The following is an 18,152-nucleotide window of genomic DNA, read 5'->3' on the forward strand; positions in this document are numbered from 1 at the left end:
GCACTGCTGTTTGGCCATGCAGGGCATGGAGTTTCCATGTGCTCCATGCCTAGAAGGGAATCCAGCCTGAGCTAGAGCTGAGCTGCACCTGACAGTAATGTTGGGGAAGGGGGCATGGGGGCAGAAGCTGCAGCGGGCAAGCAGAGCAGGTAACAGCTCACTGCTCTGGGTCTGACTCTGGCCCTGACCCTGGCTCAAAGCCAGTCAGAGCTCCAGCAGCCACCTTGCACCTTCTGCCCCCCCTCCCCTGCTTCATGCACAAATCAAGATGAGGGACTTTTTTTCTTCTAGCTGATTGGGGGGTGGGGAGGGAGCCTCATCTTAGTATGAGCAAAAATAGTATATAATTTTTACTTAACCATTTCAGGAGTGTGCAAGAAACCTCAGGCAGCACTTGACAACCATGTCTTTCACTATTCCATTTTTGTTTGGTGGCAGCTTCAAATTACCCAAGATCAAAAACTTTCAAAGTCCATGCTGCTGAATTTTGCAGCCTATCTAGACTAGCCTGGTTGAAATGCACCACTTTCTGTATCTACCCAGCCCACAAGGGAGTGATGACAGGTGTAGGTGCTAGGCAGTTATTTTGGCTACAGGGCCACTTTAGGAATTTGGATGAGCTGGGGCAGGGGAGAGGGAGGGAGGAGAGGGGAAGGCTGACCTGTAGGAGGCCTAGGAGGTGGGGGCAATTGATCCTATGTAACTAGGGCTTATCCACCCCATACTTGCCACTGAGGGTGCTGGACAGACCGGGCAGGATGTGCTTGCCGTATGGATGGGAAGGGGCCATGGGTGGGCAGGGAGTGGTGTCTGGGGGTGGGACAGGCGGACAGAGACTGGGGCTGGGATCACGGGGAAGTGACAGCACGGTGCCAGATTGCAGCTCTGCCCCAGGGCCCAGCCCCATGCTGTCACTGCCCTGTGATCCTGGCCCCAGCCCCCACCTGCCTGTCCTACTCCTGATTGCCACTGTTTGCCTGCCCACAGTCCCATCCCATCCTCCTGCCCACAAGGGTCCTGGGCAGTCTCCATGGAGATCTCACCCACCCACCAGTCTGGCACCTCTGGCAGTGGCTTTAGGACAGATGGGCCAAGGTGCCCAGCCAGCAGGGCTGGATGGAGTGGTGGCAGTGACACTAACAGTGGCAGCCAGAAGAAGCCAGCACTGCAGGGGCTACCAGGAAGTGGAGCCCAGCCACCGCACCATCCCCACCCTGGTGTGTGCCCGGGGTGGCAGGACCAGCCCTGCATGTCATAGTCCAGGCTGCCCCCTGTGCATGGGCCTAGTGGGGCCAAGGGACCTGCTACAGGCTGGATAAAATCCTTTGGTGAGCTGGATCCAGCCCGTGGGCTATATTTTGCCCACCCTGGGTTATCATCACATTCATCTAACTTTTGACTCCTTGATGTGGAGCTGTGGACTGTTTTTCTCATAGAGCATCTCAATTTAAATATTACTTTATCAGCAATTTGAACAATACAGTTTATTCCACAAAAGAAAATTTGCATGAACCTCAGACTTGCATTCTGTAGTAGTGTTGTTATTTCAAGATTTTGTCAACATTAGTTTAAAAAAAATGATTGAAAAATGTCTTTCTCCTTCCTCTCACACCTACTTAATTTTATTATTGTGCAAGTTAAAACGTAGGAAGTGGGGACTCAGCAATAATTTTTCATTTTTCCCAGTCATAATCATTACAAGATGCTTGCAATGATTTCTTATGGATATTCACTCATATTACACACTAGTGAATGCTGAAGTTGGGAAGCAGGACTTATAGGGATGACTCGCAACAAAGGCGCTTTGAGATTTTTTTCAAGGATGGTGCTCAATATTAGCACAGTGAGGTGTACCCCTGCAAATGAGTCACAAAATAAGCTCAAAGATTTCAAATAGGAATCCATTGTGTCAAAAACATTCTGACCTGTTGCAGCCTATCTGTGTTCTTTGCAACAGAAGAAAAAGAAATTGCTCTTTTTTTTTTTTAGTCAGAACATGAGTTGGCATTTTCCATGGGGCTTGTCTTGAGTCTAACAGGTGGTGCCATTAACGTAAAGAGGTTGTGAACCACTGGCTTACATGCTCAAGAGCACATTTAAAGAAGTATCTATTCTAATACATTGTTAGCATATCATATTTTCAGCTGAGTTGAAAGATATATTAACAGTTTATCGTGTGATATCTGGGTGGTTTTCATTCTTTTTTTTTAGCATTTGAATTGAAAGGCATTTTAATAGGTACTTTGAAAACTCTTTGTTGCCTGCCTAGGTATCCCAGTATCAGGATAGCAGGCTCTGATTTGTGACTGTCTATATCAGGGGCAGGCAAAATACAGTCCACAGGCCAGATCTAGCCCGCCAGGCCTTTTCTATCCAGCCCATGGGGCCCCTAAATTTTTTTTTTTTTAATGAATATTTATCTGCCCCGGCTCCTGTCAAAATGACAGGAGCCAGGGGCAGTAAGACTCAGGGGAAGCCATGGCAGGCCTGGAATAGCAGGGCCCACCCACCCCAGCTCCCCAGCTGGAAGCCCGTGCCTAGCAGAGGCTTCTGGCCTGGGACTGTGGGGCTGCTTGTGTCTGCACTAGCATGGGAAGTTCAGGCAAGAGTTGGGGGTGGGGAGGCAGGGGAGGACTGCAAGTGATTGGCCCAGTCCTCGCGGCTGAGCCAGCTCCTGCGGTCCAGCCACACAACTGGGAGTGAGTAGGTGCATGGGAGCCAGCAACAGCTGGGATCCTTTCGCCCAGATGGGCGAGCGTGGGGCATGCAGAGTTGGAGCTGTGCACGCTGGTCCTCACCTGACCATGGAGCTGTGGCGGGGAGGTTGGGGAAGAGCGGGCACACGGAAGCCAGCGCTGGTGTTCCAGGGCTAGTGCTGGCAGGGCTCAGAGCAGGGCAGCTCCTCTCTCCCTCCTGGCGCAGCCCAGTCAGCTTCATAGAGCCCAGCCAGCTACGCCCCAGACTCCTGCTGCCCCACTCTGGGTCCCGCTGGCACTGGCTTCCATGTGCTCACTCATTTCCAACCTCCCCCACAACAGCCGTCCTAGCCCCGCTGTACAGGTAGGGACCAGTGTGTGCACTCCCAACCCCATACACCCCATGCTTGCCCATCTGGATGAAAGGATCAGTCCCCAGGCCACCTGGGAAAGTGCCTTGCCTCCCTGGCAGCCTGGCCTGCGGAGACTTGGATTGGGCCTGCAGCTGCATTTGTGCTCTGGTGACTCCTGCTGCCACTGGGAGGCTGGGGGCCTCTGGGGACAGCACGGGGGGTGCCCAGAGCCACTGGGAGCAGCAAGGGTTGGCGGGGATGTGGCCCAGGGTGCGGGAAGCACAGGGAGGCAGCTTGGAAGTTACACCATGTGCCTTAGGCTTGGGGCGTCAACAACCCAGCTGTGCCTCCCCCACCCAACCCCATAGGTGACCCCAGTGGGTGCCACTGCTTCAGGGGGAAGGCCTGGGCCCCCTCTGCCCCACAGGGGCCTGGCAGCCCACTGGTAGCTCACCTCTGGCCCTGGGATGGGTGGGGTGGCTGCACCAGGAGCTGGAGTGAGGCCGTGGTCACTTCTCTGCTCCAGGAGGTCCTGCATCTGTGAAGAGCCTGGGGGCCCCAGAGAAGTACCTGGCCATTCCCGGAGGTAGTGTGGGAGGCCACCCAAGGTCGCTGGGGTTGGTCCAGGGCGCAAGAAGCCCAGGGAGGCTGCAGGAGCTTCCGGACCAGAAAAGCAGCTGCAGGCCCAATCCAGCTCCTGGCGCAGCTTCCCTGTCCATCCCAGGGCTGGGGGGTAAGCTGCTGGTGGGTGCCAGGGCACCTGTCAAGGGGTGGGGCTACCCATGCAGCCCTTGACAACTTGCCAAAACTCCTCTGATTGCCAATACGCAGCCTCAGAGCTTGGAGAGCAGAGCCCAGCTGGTAAGTCTGTTTGTGGGGGAGGGAAGGGGCTGGGGTGAGGCAGATGGAGGCCCCTGTCGTAAGGGAGAGAGTGGGACTGGGGCAGGGGGGAAGCTACCTTGCCGGCAGCACAGGATGTGGGATGGAGCTGCACAGGTCGTCTGGAGGTTATGGGATGTGGAAATCCCGCTGCTATGTGTACCCCCAGGGGGAGTCATGGGGGGTGTGTGCCTCCCAGATCTGCACGTGGGGTGAGGGTGGATTGCCACTGCAGGCTGGGGCTGGTGGTGACACCAGGCTCTTCCTGGCAGGGGGGCTGGGCTGGGGCTGCATTCGGGACAGGTGGCGTGGGAGGGAGCCACTCTTCTGGGAAGAGCCCAGCACTGCCTCTGGCCCCAGCCTGCCCTCGCCCTACATGCAGATCCAGGGGCACATGCCTGCCCGCGGGTGCATGTCAGGGGCTACATGCCTCCCCCAGAGGTGCGTGTAATGGCGAAATCTGCCCCCACCATGTACCCCCTGGATGAGCCACACGGCTCTGTCCAGTGCTGCACCCCACTGTGCTCTGGCTGGACAGCACCAGCCCCAGCCCTGCTCCCTCCTTCACAAGTGCCTCCATCTGCACCCTCCCTCTCCCCCCCCCCCCCCCCCACACTACTCCCTCCTCTCACCCCTTCCCCTGCAACAGACTTACCAGCTGGACACTGCTCTCCAAGCTGCTGGGCTGGTCACAGGCATGCTGCAGCTGCGCATGCACACTCCATTTATTGGTGATATTATCAACCACATCAGCCAAAAAATGCTGATTTGCCAATTAATGTCAATTTTCCTTTTATCAGTGTTAATATGATATGGATGAATGTATCAGTGCACCTCTACACACTATATTTTGAGCTTTTAAAAAATTACTTTCTTGAGACGGTATCCACAGTGTGTGTTGGGTGCTTTCCACACAGATCTGATGGCATAGTGTCTATCCCCCCATGAGTTCATAAAACAGATAAATAGACAAGCAGTGGAAGGCAAAATCAAGTTCATTTTATAAAGGTTTACAGTGTGTGTGTGCAACCAACATGTATGCATGTTCTGATATTCAGAAGCTTTATGCTGAAGGGTATAAAATGTATTAATCCATATTAGTTTTTCAGCCTTTACATGTAAATAAAAAAATGCAGCGTGTTTTAACATTGTTACTAGAGAAATTTATTTTCTACTCTTGCCATAGCGATAAAAGACTCTTGGCTTAATCCTATAAGCGGTTACTACAGAAGTTAAGATCTATAGTCAGTAGCATTTGTAGGATCAGGTCCTGTATGCTCTGTAGGTTTTACTTCTAATGCTTCTCTTTTGAAGCCCAAGCAATGCTTGGCAGAGTTATAAAACTGTTCATTTCTTTCATAATGTATCAGGTCACTGCTGGGCTCATCACCGCTGTGCGGAGTGGTCATTGGGAGTATGCCAGACTGAAGAGCAGCTATTGGTGAACGTGGACAAAGCTGTTGTCTCAGGGAGCACAGAAGTAAGTAGAAAGAATTGAACGTGTCTCTGACTCCTGAAGGGGGGAAAAAAAAGTCTTCATATAACAGTATTGCTACCATAAATATCAACCCATAGAGCCCTATTTGACACCTGTGCTTACGTTCATAATAGCGCTTTACTGTGTAAGTACTCCTATAGAAATCTACTCTTCCATTGTTTTCAGTGGGGCAGTTTGTGAAGTAAGGTACAACTTGGGTTGGGTTTGGTTAGGAGAATCAATTCTGTGGGTACTAGACTCTGGAAAGGGGTTGGCAGTCAAAACAACAACAAAAAAGTCAAATTAAGAAATGCCCTCTTTATTAAAATGTATGCTCATTCTAGCCACCCCACTTTATGTAATAAATGATAGAAATGAATATGGTAATGGAGTGCACAGTTACTGTCCTGCTTTTTTAAAAGCACTTCGTTAGTAGCAATGGTAACATAGATTGCAAGTTCTATTGCTTGCTTAGATACTGGGATAAATGTTTTGTTTTATAGTCTTCTAATTTAAAAAGCAAACTATTTGGTAACAGTGAATGCCTCATAAGAAGGCAGACTCCTCTCAGTGACATTTCCTTGGCTTGATGACAGAGCAGAACTGCTGCCTACCTGACTGAAAAGAAACATTTTAATCTATCTTTTGGAATGACACAAAAGCCTAGTGTGAAAGAACATGCAAAATTGGATACCAGTTTTTTGTAAGAACAGAGGGTTTTTTTTCCTTTTTTGACTATTCCCCATTTGTAGCATTTTACATTTCTCTTTTTTTTAAATATTTATATTCTAAGCTTATATTAGCTATAAAAGTTTTCAGTGGGCTTAAGGGCATTTGTAAAGGAATAAACTAGAATGAAAAATACTGGCTTGGCTCTAATAGTTCTGAAAGATATTTTACTTCTAGGCATAGGAGAGGAGGCCAAGAAAAAATGTGTAAAAGAAAAATTAAAAATAGTTTGAAAAATTCTCTAATATATTGAATGGAGACATCTGTAATAAAGGAAAGTGAAGAAAAAGGAATACAGTTTTGTGTACATAGACATGCATACACACATGCATACTTCATGTGAAAAAAGACTGCATGACTTTTTTGTGTGTATATGCATATATCCTTTGGCAGTCCCTTGCAGTCAAGGATGATTGTCTTCCCTGATTGTCTTATCTGTGTGTTCAAAAATGACTGATGAGCCTCTCAGGGATCAACAGGCTCTACTGCAGCTTGGACATGTCACGAGGGTCCTGATGTTCCAGGTCCCAAAAATGATGGTGCGTCTTTGCTGGTATTTTCAACTGTAGTAAAGGTGATCCCACTGGATGCGATTATCCAGTCAGGACGAAATGCAGAATACTGTATTAGGCTATGTTTAGGGCACCTTTTCTAGCCCCCTCTCCACATGGGGTAAGCAGAGCGGATCCTGAAGGGGGCTGCTCAGTTGCAGTTACACCTTTCTCAACCATCTTGTCCAAGGTCTAGACAGTCTTCTTGTAACTGCTGCCTTTGTGCCAGCTCATGATTAGGAGCTTCCAGACATCACAATCCTACTCCCGCCACCATTAGCTGGTCACCAAAGGGCTTGAGGAATGTTTTTTTCATGGAGGATGTGTGTGCATGGCTTCTTTTATCATGGAGAAGCTGCTGCACATGAGCTTCCACACGGCTCTTGACAGTATGGGACCCTGATCCAGTGGCAAGGAGACCAAGACAACTGGGGATCTTGTTCTACTGCATCCTTCATCCACCTTCACAGCCGTTGATACTCTAATATCTTCTTCTGCCTGCTCCACCATTGAGGACTTGGCTGGGGGCTGGATAGGGTTTTTATAGTGGCGATCTGTACTTGCCATGTCACAGCACCGTCAAAGGATATATGTGACTTTTCAGGAGGGAAATCATTGCCATCTGCTGTCCTCACCGCATCCTGATGGAGCTGTTGCTGCTTGGTCCGTGAGTGCTTATTTGTCAGAGTTACTCCTGCGTATTTCACGGCTAACCTTCCCTGAAGGTTATTGCACTGTCTGCCACCTGTGGACGCACTGGGTAGCAGTACAGCTCTGCCCCACAGATGTGTGTGTATACACAGACTTAATAACCTATTAATAACATAGGATGTAGGAACCTGGATGAGGATGCTCATGTGATAAACACTATACAAGCACGAGGGGAAAAAGACAGGCTCTGTCTCAAAGAGCTTACAAACTAATCATGATTAAGGTGACCATATGGATAGAGTTTGGCATGGGAGTACACAGTAACAATGAGACAAAACTGGTCAGCAGGCTCAGTGCACAAACGGCTTAACTTTTCAAAGCTTTTTTTTTTTTAAATTGGTGTTGGGATGTTTTTTCGTTTGTTTTTTGTAGGCTTCATGGCCAAGGAGGATAATGAGAGCTTGTCTGATGTTTGCAGGGAGTTTCTCTCAAGCATAAAGGACAACAAGGGGAAAAGCATGAAGATGCTTGTTTAAAAATGTAATAAGTTCACAGAGGTTGGGGATGGAATGAGAAGTCCCCCCCCCCTCCCCAAGGCTGTGCTGAAAGAGTGATCATGGAAGCAGGAGCAGAAGCAGGAGGGGACAGAGTAAGAAAGCTAAGATTTGGGCAGGATTTCAAGAGGAAGAACATGGCCAACTTTCACTAAAGTGTCTGACAGGTCTGGGAAGATGCGAACAAGGATGGAATAATGGGACTGAACTTTGCTAGAAAAGAAGGCAGCATTTTAGGAACTTGGACAGTGGAGGGCTGGGATGGAGTTTAGAGTTCTTCCAGTTTTTACTGGACTGATCAATGGGGCCAAACATGCATGTTTTCATGCCACAATTGGAAAGAGCCAGAGGTGAGAGAAAGAAAGTAGTAAGATTTGGGTGTGATGGATGTCAAGAGTTGGGATAGGTGGTCACTGGGCATGTGCAAAAATTGGAAAGTTAATGATAAATGTCTATGTCTGTAATGGGAGGAAAGAACTGTAGGATGAGACATTGGAAGGTGAGTGATGGGAAGGGAGAAGGTAGCGTTATATTTTGTGAATGTTCTCTTGCAAGAAAGAGAGGAGGTTGAGTCAAAGGTAGCAGAGCAGGAGCTGAACTTGCAGGTGTGTGACCCAGCTAAGTTAGAGAAGTAGCATTGTGTAGGTAGGAAGATGGCAAAACTGAGAAAGGAGAAAATGAATCTGTAATGGGAAGAGTCAGTTTGTTCTCAGGATTTTCACCAGTGGTGGACCACAGCACAAGAACAGGAGCAGAGGAAGCAAATGCCAAAGTGAGTCAGGGCTGGTGTTGCAAGGAAGGACCTTTCAGTGAGTCAGCTGTGGAAGGAAACGTAGCCTGGAGAACATCAAAGCTAGTATCTGTAGAAGAAAGGGAAGAAAATCTTAGAGTAAGTCTAAAAATCATCAGTACCAATATGCTGAAAGGCAAGGGAAGACTGAGTGATACAGCAAAGGCTAATGGGTGGTGCTGAAAAGGGCAAGTAATAATTGGAGTGAGGATACTCAGTGGAGAAATCAGAGCAGTGCTTGATAGTCAAGCAAATGTTTTGCGTGAGTGGCAGAATTGAACCAAGGCAGCCGGCAAAATGCAGGGGTGAAGGTGAGCAAACACGTGGCTAAAAATGTTAGTAACTTAGCAGTTACTAAGTTGAAGAAGTTACTAAGGATGAATGCAAGGGGAGGGAGGGAGTGAATGAGCCAGGAATAAAAATCAGAGGGGTTGGGGTGGATATAAAGCAATATAGTGGGGGAAGGACAAGGGGAATGATGCAGGGCTGACTGAGAGAGGAGAAAGTGGGTAGAGGAGTCAGGAAGGGAGTGGAAATGAAAAAAAGCAAGAAAAGCTCAGCATCATTTACTGTCAGAGCCAGTGTGAGGCTTTTGGGTGAGAGAGACAGATATAAGAGAGCAACTGGAGTATCGGAAGAAGAGATGAAGGTTTCTGTGGGAGCCAGGAGCTGGCATAAGGCAAATCTCCAAATCATGTATAGCTGTGGTCTTTTTTTAAACAGGAGGTGGGCATTTTGTGTAATAGGTTGCAGTTACTGTGCATATTTTAGCTACTTCCAGGCATTCTGTCTGCCACGTTCTGACTCTGGTAATAATTTTCAGCACAGATAGAGTTCCCATAAAAAAAAAAAAGCCTCTGCCATAAAATACCCATCCTCCCCCCACCTTCATAGAATTCCACCACACAATTAAGATGTTCAAATGTCAAAGATTGAGGAATAGCCAGTTTTGGACAGGAGTTTGCTTTAAATCTGTCACAAATCATTGGGTTTGGAAATCAGTATGATGTGCTGAGCTTTTCTTGCTTTTTTTCATTTCCACTCCCTTCCTGACTCCTCTACCCACTTTCTCCTCTTTCAGTCAGCCCTGCATCATTCCCCTTGCCCTTCCCCCACTATATTGAGCCCAAGTTGGCCACTAATCTAAACTGGGAATCATTTTTCTAGTTAATATAGTGTCCTACAACAATGGACTACAAGAAATTAGACCTTAATTTTGTCAGTGCATGGTTATAAAATATATAAGAAGGCATTTCTTTTCTCTCAGAGGCATGTGCTGGTGTAGAGACAGTTCCTTACCCATTTAGGGTCTGGAAGCAGTCTCCTCAGTCATCGAGTCCCATACCCCTGTTATCATGGGCCCTATGTCAGATAATCCCTTTTATAAAGTGCTGAAGCTTTGTCTTAAAAGTAGCTAGGTTTTTATCTTTCACTTCTTCAGTCAGAAGGTTGCTTCAGCAACTTGCTAAGAACCATGTAATAACTAATCTAAATTTATTTATGAGCAGTTTATACCCAACTTTGTGCCATCATTGTCCCTTAGCTTAGATAGCTCTTTTCCCACCCTGATATTATTTATAGGCAGCAGCCATACACCTTCGTAACCTTCCTTTTGGTAGATTGCAGGAGCCAAGTTCCTCAAATCTCCTTCAGAGTGATAGGATCTGTATTTCCCTGGTGAGCCTAGTAACCCGTCTGGAGATCTGTCCTGCCTGTTCCTGTTCGCATTCGTCTCTCTTAAACATGAGTGATCAAAATTGCACATCGTATTCTAGATGAGATGTTGCCATTGCTTTGTAAGATGATATTAATCCTTCCCTAGCTCTGCAGAAAATACCGTGGTCAGTATTTCCCAGGATCCTGTTTGCCCTTTTTGCCAGTTGCACAGCATTGGTGATATCCTATGATCAGCTGGTATGCCCAGGCTGTTTTTGTCCTCAGTTGTCTCTAGTTGATGAACTCCCAGATTATAGCATCATTTTATTATAGGTTATAGCATATGGTCTCCAAGTATATGATCTTTCATTTTGTGCTTTTCAGTTTCGTCCAATTCCTGTTATTCCAGTCCCCCAGGTTGCTCAGCTCCTTCTGTATGATATCTCTGTCCTCCTCTGTATTGATGGTGCATCCTAGCTCTGTCATTTGGCACACTTCTGTGCCAAGTACATTAATGAAAATATTAACCAAGACTGATCCTTCAGGAGCTCCACTAGTAACCTCTCTCTGGCCTGGTACTTCCACATTTAGCACCACCCATTGCCTTATCTCTCTTAGTCAGTTCCTTGCCCATTTCACAATTACTGAAAGCTTTGCTAAAACCTCACATGTGGCAAGGCATCACGTGCTTTACTGAAGTTTAGATAGCTGAAAACTAGTGCACTTTCCCTGCCTGGAAAATCAATTTTCTTGTCAAAGAAACTGTTGGGTCAGTCTCTCCCAGTCTGTTTTTACTAAAACCTTGCTGCCTTATTTTGCATTTACCTTTGTTACTTTGAACTATTCTTTCCTTCAAAACTTGAATCCTTGCACACTGTTGACATTGGACCAATGGACTTCTGGTTGCCGAGAACATTATTTTTTAAGTTTTGCTATTTTCCAGACAGGTGGTAACATCCCATCCTGATCAATTTGTTTAATATGGTTGTTACCCAACTTGTGATTTCATGTGCCAGTTCTTCCAGAATTCTGGGGTGCCCCTATCTTGAGGGCACCGAGTTCCTGAGTTTTGCTTCCCTGTCCTACCTTACGTGCACAAGAGACGATTAAGAGTAGTAGTAGTAGTAAACATGGTGGTGTTCAACATGCAGTCCAGGGTGCTTTCATTACTCTAGGGGTTAGATTTAGAGCCTTGAGAGGGAGACTGAATTAGGAAAAGGAGGTGTGTTTTGGTTATGAATTGAAAAATTGTTTGTTTTGTTTTTTAACCATGTCCTGCTATTTTTAATCGGAAATGTTTTAATTACCCTTGTTGCTTTGGGGCTGGCACTAGGAGCAGAGCCTCACGAGCAGCCCCCAGAGTGGCTGAGCTCTGAGTCAGAAGCACTGCTCTGAACAGCTTCTCTTCTCTCCTGCTGCCTGTCTGCTGCTCAGGGGAAAGAAGAGGGAGGAAGGAGTGGGTCAGAAGTGAAGAACAAACAGCTTGTTCATTCTCTGATGCTGTAGCCTGACTACAGCCGTATGTATATATGTTAGAACTGCCTAGGAGCAAATCTTAGTTGGTCTACCTTATTATGAGCAAAGAGCTATGTTTGTCTGAAGTCGGGCAGAAGGTAGAGCACCTTACAGTTGCACCTTATAGACTAATTCAGAGGTATATAAGTTTTTGTAAGCAACACTTCACTTAAGTCAGACGTTATGAAAAGACTTGCAGAGAGCAGGTGTTCAAACAGAAAGAGTGATTTAAATGTAAAGGATAGGGAAGAGGGAAGAAAAAGAGAAGGGGTACTTTCTGAGAAGCAGAGGTGGATTGAAGAGAAAAAAGAAACAGTAAACCCATAGGGTCATAGGGGTTAAGAAAGCTAATCCAAGTAATGGGATAAGAATCCAGAGTCTGTCTTTAGACCACACTCAACACAACGCAATCCATGGATGATTTCTTGTTCTGCAGTCTCATGTTCAGTTTGGTTTTTAAAGTTTTGGTGTTTAAGATCAGAGATGGGCTGTCCCGGGAGGTTAAAGTATTCTTTCACAGGCTTATCTTTTTTTTTTTTTTTAATTGATGTCAGATTGGTGTTCAATACATTCTTTCACACAGGGGGGATCTCCCTGTCTGTTTGATGTAGATGGCAGAGGGGCACTGTAGGGAGGTGATGGCATATTTGATGTTGGTAGAGGAGCAGGTGTATGAGCCGTGGATCTTATAATCCGTGTTGTATGGTTTGGTGATGATGTGGTCTGTGTGGGTGAGGGGGCACAGCTGGCATGTTGGGTTCATTGCATAATTTCTTATCATGGTACTTGATCAACATTTTTTGGGCATTAAATGGCAACTGGTTATACCTGGAACACAATAGGCTGTACCCAATATATCCCTCTGCACTCAGCACTCAGAGCAGCTCAGAGGGGAGTCCAGCACTACACTCATTGGGAACCTTGCAGAGGATTTGTGGGTGTTTCATATTCCCACTGAGTTTCCTGAGCAATGCCCAGCAAAGATCAATGCAGAGATGTCCTAGAGTATTGTCAGTGGCCTCTTGACATTTTTGGAATAAAGATGGGTCCTCAAGTTGAGCAGGTTTATATATTACACGCAGTAATGTATTTTAGAAGCTCGCCAAAATATTTTTTCTATTTTTTGTATTTTTGTAGTACGTGGGATCCTCATCTAAAACTCTGTTGTGTAAAGTGCGAACAAATGTAAACCAAGAAGATTTATTCTGTCCAAAAGAGTTTCCAAGCAAAGCCTAAGAGAAGGCACAACAGAAGGTCAAATGCACACAGTGTTGCAGGGTGGGTGCAGGGGAGAGAAGCAATGAGACCATATTAGTCTCTATGAACATAGTGGTCTCAGCACGTTAGTTTATATAGCAGTTGTTCTGATCCTTTTTTGTATCAGAACCCATCTGTAATCCTTGATGATCAGTCCTGACCCAGTAAATGGTTTAAGCAGAAAAACAGCCCCCTGGCCCTGCTGGTGCCCCTCACTCCCAGCCCCCACAATGTGTGGGGTAGGGGGGTGTGGACCATGGCGGGGGGGCATGCACCTCCCAGATTTGTGCATCCAACACGGGCACGGGGCTGCAGTCTGGCTGGACCAGGATGGGCAGGAGTTGCCTCTGTGGCCCAGTGGGTGGGATTCAGCATGGGAGGTTGGAGGGGGTGGCTAGAGTCATTGCTGCCACTGTCACCAGTACCCTCGTGCCAGCCATGCCACTAGCAGTGTGAGGAGTAATGGATGGGGGTGGGGGAGCTGTGCTGCCCTTACCTTCTCTGCTGCCATGGCCCGGTTGCTGTTCCCCTCAGGCCACAGCTCTACCCCAGAGAGGAGGTGGGGTGGCAGGCAATGTTGCCTGTGCCCTGTCCCAGTCCCCTGACATGTCATCTGTGTCCCCCATCCCCACCACATAGACTTACCTACAGAGAGCTGCTCTCCACACCGCTGGGCTGCCATGTGCATGTGCACGTGGCGCCTCCTGCCTGATTGCCTTTCTTCCGCTCACTGCAGCCCCTTGTAGGCTGGAGCTCTGGCCAGCGTGCAAGGGGAAATGCATGGTTTCCCACATTTTTCTCCTTTAAAGAAGAATCCATTTTTAAAGTTTGTTGATCCATTTTTTAAAGTTTATTCACAACCCTTTCATATATTCTTGCAGCACAATTTTGAGTCACAACCTATGGATTGAGAAACACTGTTTTATAACACAAAAATGCTGTTTTTTACTCACATGATGGTTTTATTTGGGCCCCTTAGAATGGGCTGTTTTAATCTATTTTTTTGATTTGATAAAAACACTTTTTCTGATACTGTAACTTCGTAAGATCACTAAAGTGTGAAATGTTGTCTGTGTAAGTCATTTTGGAAGTCGTTGAATGAAAGAGGCTATATAAATGCAAATGTAATTTTTGGCACCAGTTTGTTTGATATACTTTTGTATTTACAGATGTTTTCCTTTCTCTAAATTCTGCTTTTTTTGGTAAGAGACTCCTGTAGTTTATATTCCGATGCTGTAAATGTTCTGGATGCTGCTGGCAATGTAGGTGCGAGTGAATGGTTAGTTTTACTTACAAATTGTTTTTACAGAAAATCATTTAAGTTGCTTCTTTAACTTGCCATCAAACTTGGTTTTGTATTTTTCCTGGCAGCCCTCCTGGCATGACATGAGTTTATGATGTGGCCCACTGCAGTAACAATTTTGCCCAGCTGGGGAAGTATATTCTCTCTTCCTTATGTTAGTCATGTGCAGATTAGTTTTGACATCCAAAGAATGTTTTTTGCTAGCAAGATTTTTTTTACTCTCGACTTTGTTGAGAGCATGTTGTAGATTTTCTTACCTTGAGGGTGTTTTTAATTTGCATTATTGTTTCTCACTACTGGGGATATCTGTTGTTTTTCATTTTCTTTAATTGGATTTGACAGTGTTTCTTAGTACGCTGCTTAATTGTTGAGATGTCCATTTGGTTTCATTGAACTCTGAGCACTTTAATAAAGCTTATGTGAAACTCTTTCATTGCCCTGTTCCAGATAATGTGTCATTCATTTTCTGTTCCTACTTTGTCCTTGCTTTCTGCCGGACTAAAACTTTATAGCTCATACCTATGTTTAGAGCTTTCCGTGTCCTTGCATGCTTCACAAAACATTCTACATAGCTTTTCTCTTCCTCTGATCTTTATTCACTGATTTTTTTTGAAGACATGATGATGTATTTGTTCAATCATAAGACCAACTAACTTCTTGTATTTTTATGTATATACATATGTGATTTCTTTGACTTTTCTTCCAAGTCTCTGTTCTGCCTGTGGTTATTACTGATATAGCAATGATGTTTCTGAAGTCTTGTTTTTTTTCATGGCTTAAGAGACTTAAGTTTATCATGTTTTATCACAAAGCTGACAAATAAGAATTGATTATTAAATAGGTGGTACTATGTGTGCGTTGGCATTTATTGTGTAGGTGAAGCTGTTCTTCCCTTTGCTCATCTTATTCCATCTGAGTTGGAAAGACAGAGAGGATCACAGGTTTGAGTTTCTCAGAACTACTGTTTAAGTCATCAGGAAATCTGGAGATCCAGATGACAAGTAGAATTGGATGTTATGCCAGAAGCCTTTACAGCAGACATCAGAGGCATAAGAGTTGGAACATACAGCTCTGGAGCTCATATTGTCTTGAACTTAAAAGAAGGGTATTGGAGCTGCTGGACATGATGGCTTCTACCCTCACTGTATATTTAATAAGTTGTTATGGGCCTGAGGCTACATCCTCACCACTTTTTATTCCAAGGTCTAACATAAAGCTACACTGAAGTATTTTTTTTAAAAAGTTTCAAGTCAGATGTTGGAATACAAAATCAACATTTTCTTTAAATTGCTATACACAGTATGTAATAATTTAAATATGAAGTCATAAGTCAAAGAAGTAGCTGTATTGTCAGCTTTATAATTTGCATTGAGACATTAAGATTGGACTTAAACAAAGACACAGGAAACAGCAAGAGATTTCTCCAGGGCTTTAGATAAAAATGCAAGCGCAGTATTATATGGAGGTATGCACCGAACCAATCCAAAGGAAAAAAAAACATTAAAAAAGAGGAAGAGCTTGTATTGACATAAATGAAAGTATCCTATTATGCTCTGTGCATGTATCTCTGGCTTCAGTCTCGCATATCTCTGACTGTATCCCTGACTTTGCTGTCCAGATAGTTGGTACCTTGGTATAGGATGTGTTTCTTATTGGAATTATCATTTCAAATGTAATGGGCCTCCAGGGGTTAAATCTGATCAGTCTTTAACAAATATGACTCTGAAATATTTTCAGATATTTTTAAACAGGGCTTTGTAATTTTCACATTTACTTTATGTTGCTTGTTTGTGCCAAATGGCTCAGTCTAGGACATATTACCTATATTGAAGGATAAATGACAGTCAGGGATTGACAGTAGCTCCCAGAGGTCGCCAGAGTTGACAAGGATACATGACATTGACAGTCAGGAACTTTTATGTCGGAAAAGGGCTGAGAAGTGTTGAATAGACCCATATGGGGTGGGAGTAAAACTGGTAACAGAAGACATAGATTTCCCCCAAAGGGTAATGGTATGTGATGATGGCTAAGCAAGTAGTGTTGAAATAAGTGGTGAAGTATTAATGCACAAGTAGCCTATTTTGAGAGGATTTAGTAGATGGCCATGATTGAATTTCTGCCTTTACACACCATAAATAATAACAGATTCCTGTGGTGTTAACTTTTTTAAACTGGCCTTCTCTTCTAATAGGATTCAGGCAGCAGCTTGCAGGGTTCAGGTTGCTTATCCAGGGCACAAGAGCTAGAGAACAATAGTATTGAAGAAACACAAGGGAGCATGTTTTTATCTTCTGAATTGTGACAGGTGGGAAGACATTTCAAATATCTATTGTCGATCTACTGTCACCCTTTTCTACTGTATCAAATTCCAGGTTCTTATTCTACAAGAGTACATATAATTGTGCCACCTCCTTTATCATTTACTTCCTTCATTTTGCCAGATTTGTTTGCCCAGTTGATTGATGCGCACACAATAGTCTTCCAACCTTTTTCTATGCTAGCCACACGAAGGAAATGTTCTGATCAGTGATCCATAAAACCGCCAGCCTCTTTCTTTTGAAATCCCTACCCAAACTTACCACAAAGAGGGAAGGGTAAGTTGAAGTGAAATGGGATGTAGCTTCATTGATTTTTTAAAAGTATATTAGTATCTGTATTTGAATGCATCTTACCCATGGTACATTGTATGTCTTCTTCTGACTTGTCTGCTCTCATTGTTTTTCCCAGTTGAATACCTAGAAAGAATGATTCAGATAAGAGTGCAGAGGACTATAAGCACCTATACATGGTATAATTGTATTCATTTGGGGAGGTTATACCCAGTTAGCTAAATCAGCTTTTCAGAATAATCCAGTTAAATCAGTATAAACACTGTCAAGAGGTCTTGGATTATAGACTCCTTGGGATAGGGACAAGTTCTGTGGTTTCCTGTGTGCGTCTGTCTACCACAGTCGGCCTTGACCTGGATTGTGACCTCTGGAAACTACTGTAATACAATAAATAATAACAGTTGAGTCAGATAATAGCTGCTTCCGGAGCATCAAGTAGTACGGTAAAAGATATAATTTCTTAGAGCTTAAGGACTTCCCGTTCTTTGGGGAGGGGGGGTGGGTGTTATTGTAGGAAGCATGCATGGTTTTAATGTGGAACAAAAAAATGCCGCACACTAAAAGGTCTTTCTCTCCTAATTCTTTCTCTCCTAACCCTTTCTAATTCAGGGTTATACTTATTACCGTATTTACTTCAATATAAGGCAACCCTGATTATAAGATAACCCCCAGTAATTAGAGTGTATATATGGAAAGTTTATAAATTTGTTATAATTTTCCAGGTATAGAAGCTAATGATTGGAGATTTGCCTTGAATTTGCCCCCTTCCCATTGCTACAGCATGGAAAATAAATCTGGGGGGTCAGTTCTCCACCCCCCCCACCCCAGATCCTGCCTGCTATTCCCTCCAACTTTTTCCCCCTGCAGCCCCTTCCCCTCTTCTTTACCATCAAGCCCTGCTGTCCCTAAGCACATGGAAGTGAAGACCAACATACCTGTAGTAACTTGCATACGGGGAAGTTACTACAGGCGCCCATAGACTTAGTTTATCCAGAACCGATGCAGCATCTTTTGAAACTGCTGCAAGTTTTAGCACGGGTACTCCATAAGCATGCTCCTCGGCAGCACTTCTGTACCTACTTGCATGTAGTACAAACTATGCATGACGTTGGTCTAAAGTTAAATGCCTCCT

The 18,152-nt window shown here is 45.0% G+C and overlaps 1 protein-coding gene across 9 annotated transcripts in view; it reads left to right on the plus strand.

Annotated features, from left to right (window-relative positions):
- Positions 1 to 18,152, plus strand: part of KMT2C (lysine methyltransferase 2C) — a 301,422-nt gene that overhangs the window by 103,216 nt on the left and 180,054 nt on the right. For all 9 annotated transcript variants that reach the window (XM_090047709.1, XM_090047708.1, XM_090047707.1 and 6 more), the window contains exon 6: positions 5,299 to 5,408. In XM_090047709.1, coding sequence (XP_089903835.1) covers positions 5,299 to 5,408 — 110 coding nt within the window. The remainder of the gene's footprint in view (positions 1 to 5,298; positions 5,409 to 18,152) is intronic.

The sequence above is a fragment of the Crocodylus siamensis genome, chromosome 5 (genome assembly GCF_052110815.1).
Source record: "Crocodylus siamensis isolate JL-2025a chromosome 5, ASM5211081v1, whole genome shotgun sequence".
NCBI classification, from domain to species: domain Eukaryota; kingdom Metazoa; phylum Chordata; order Crocodylia; family Crocodylidae; genus Crocodylus; species Crocodylus siamensis.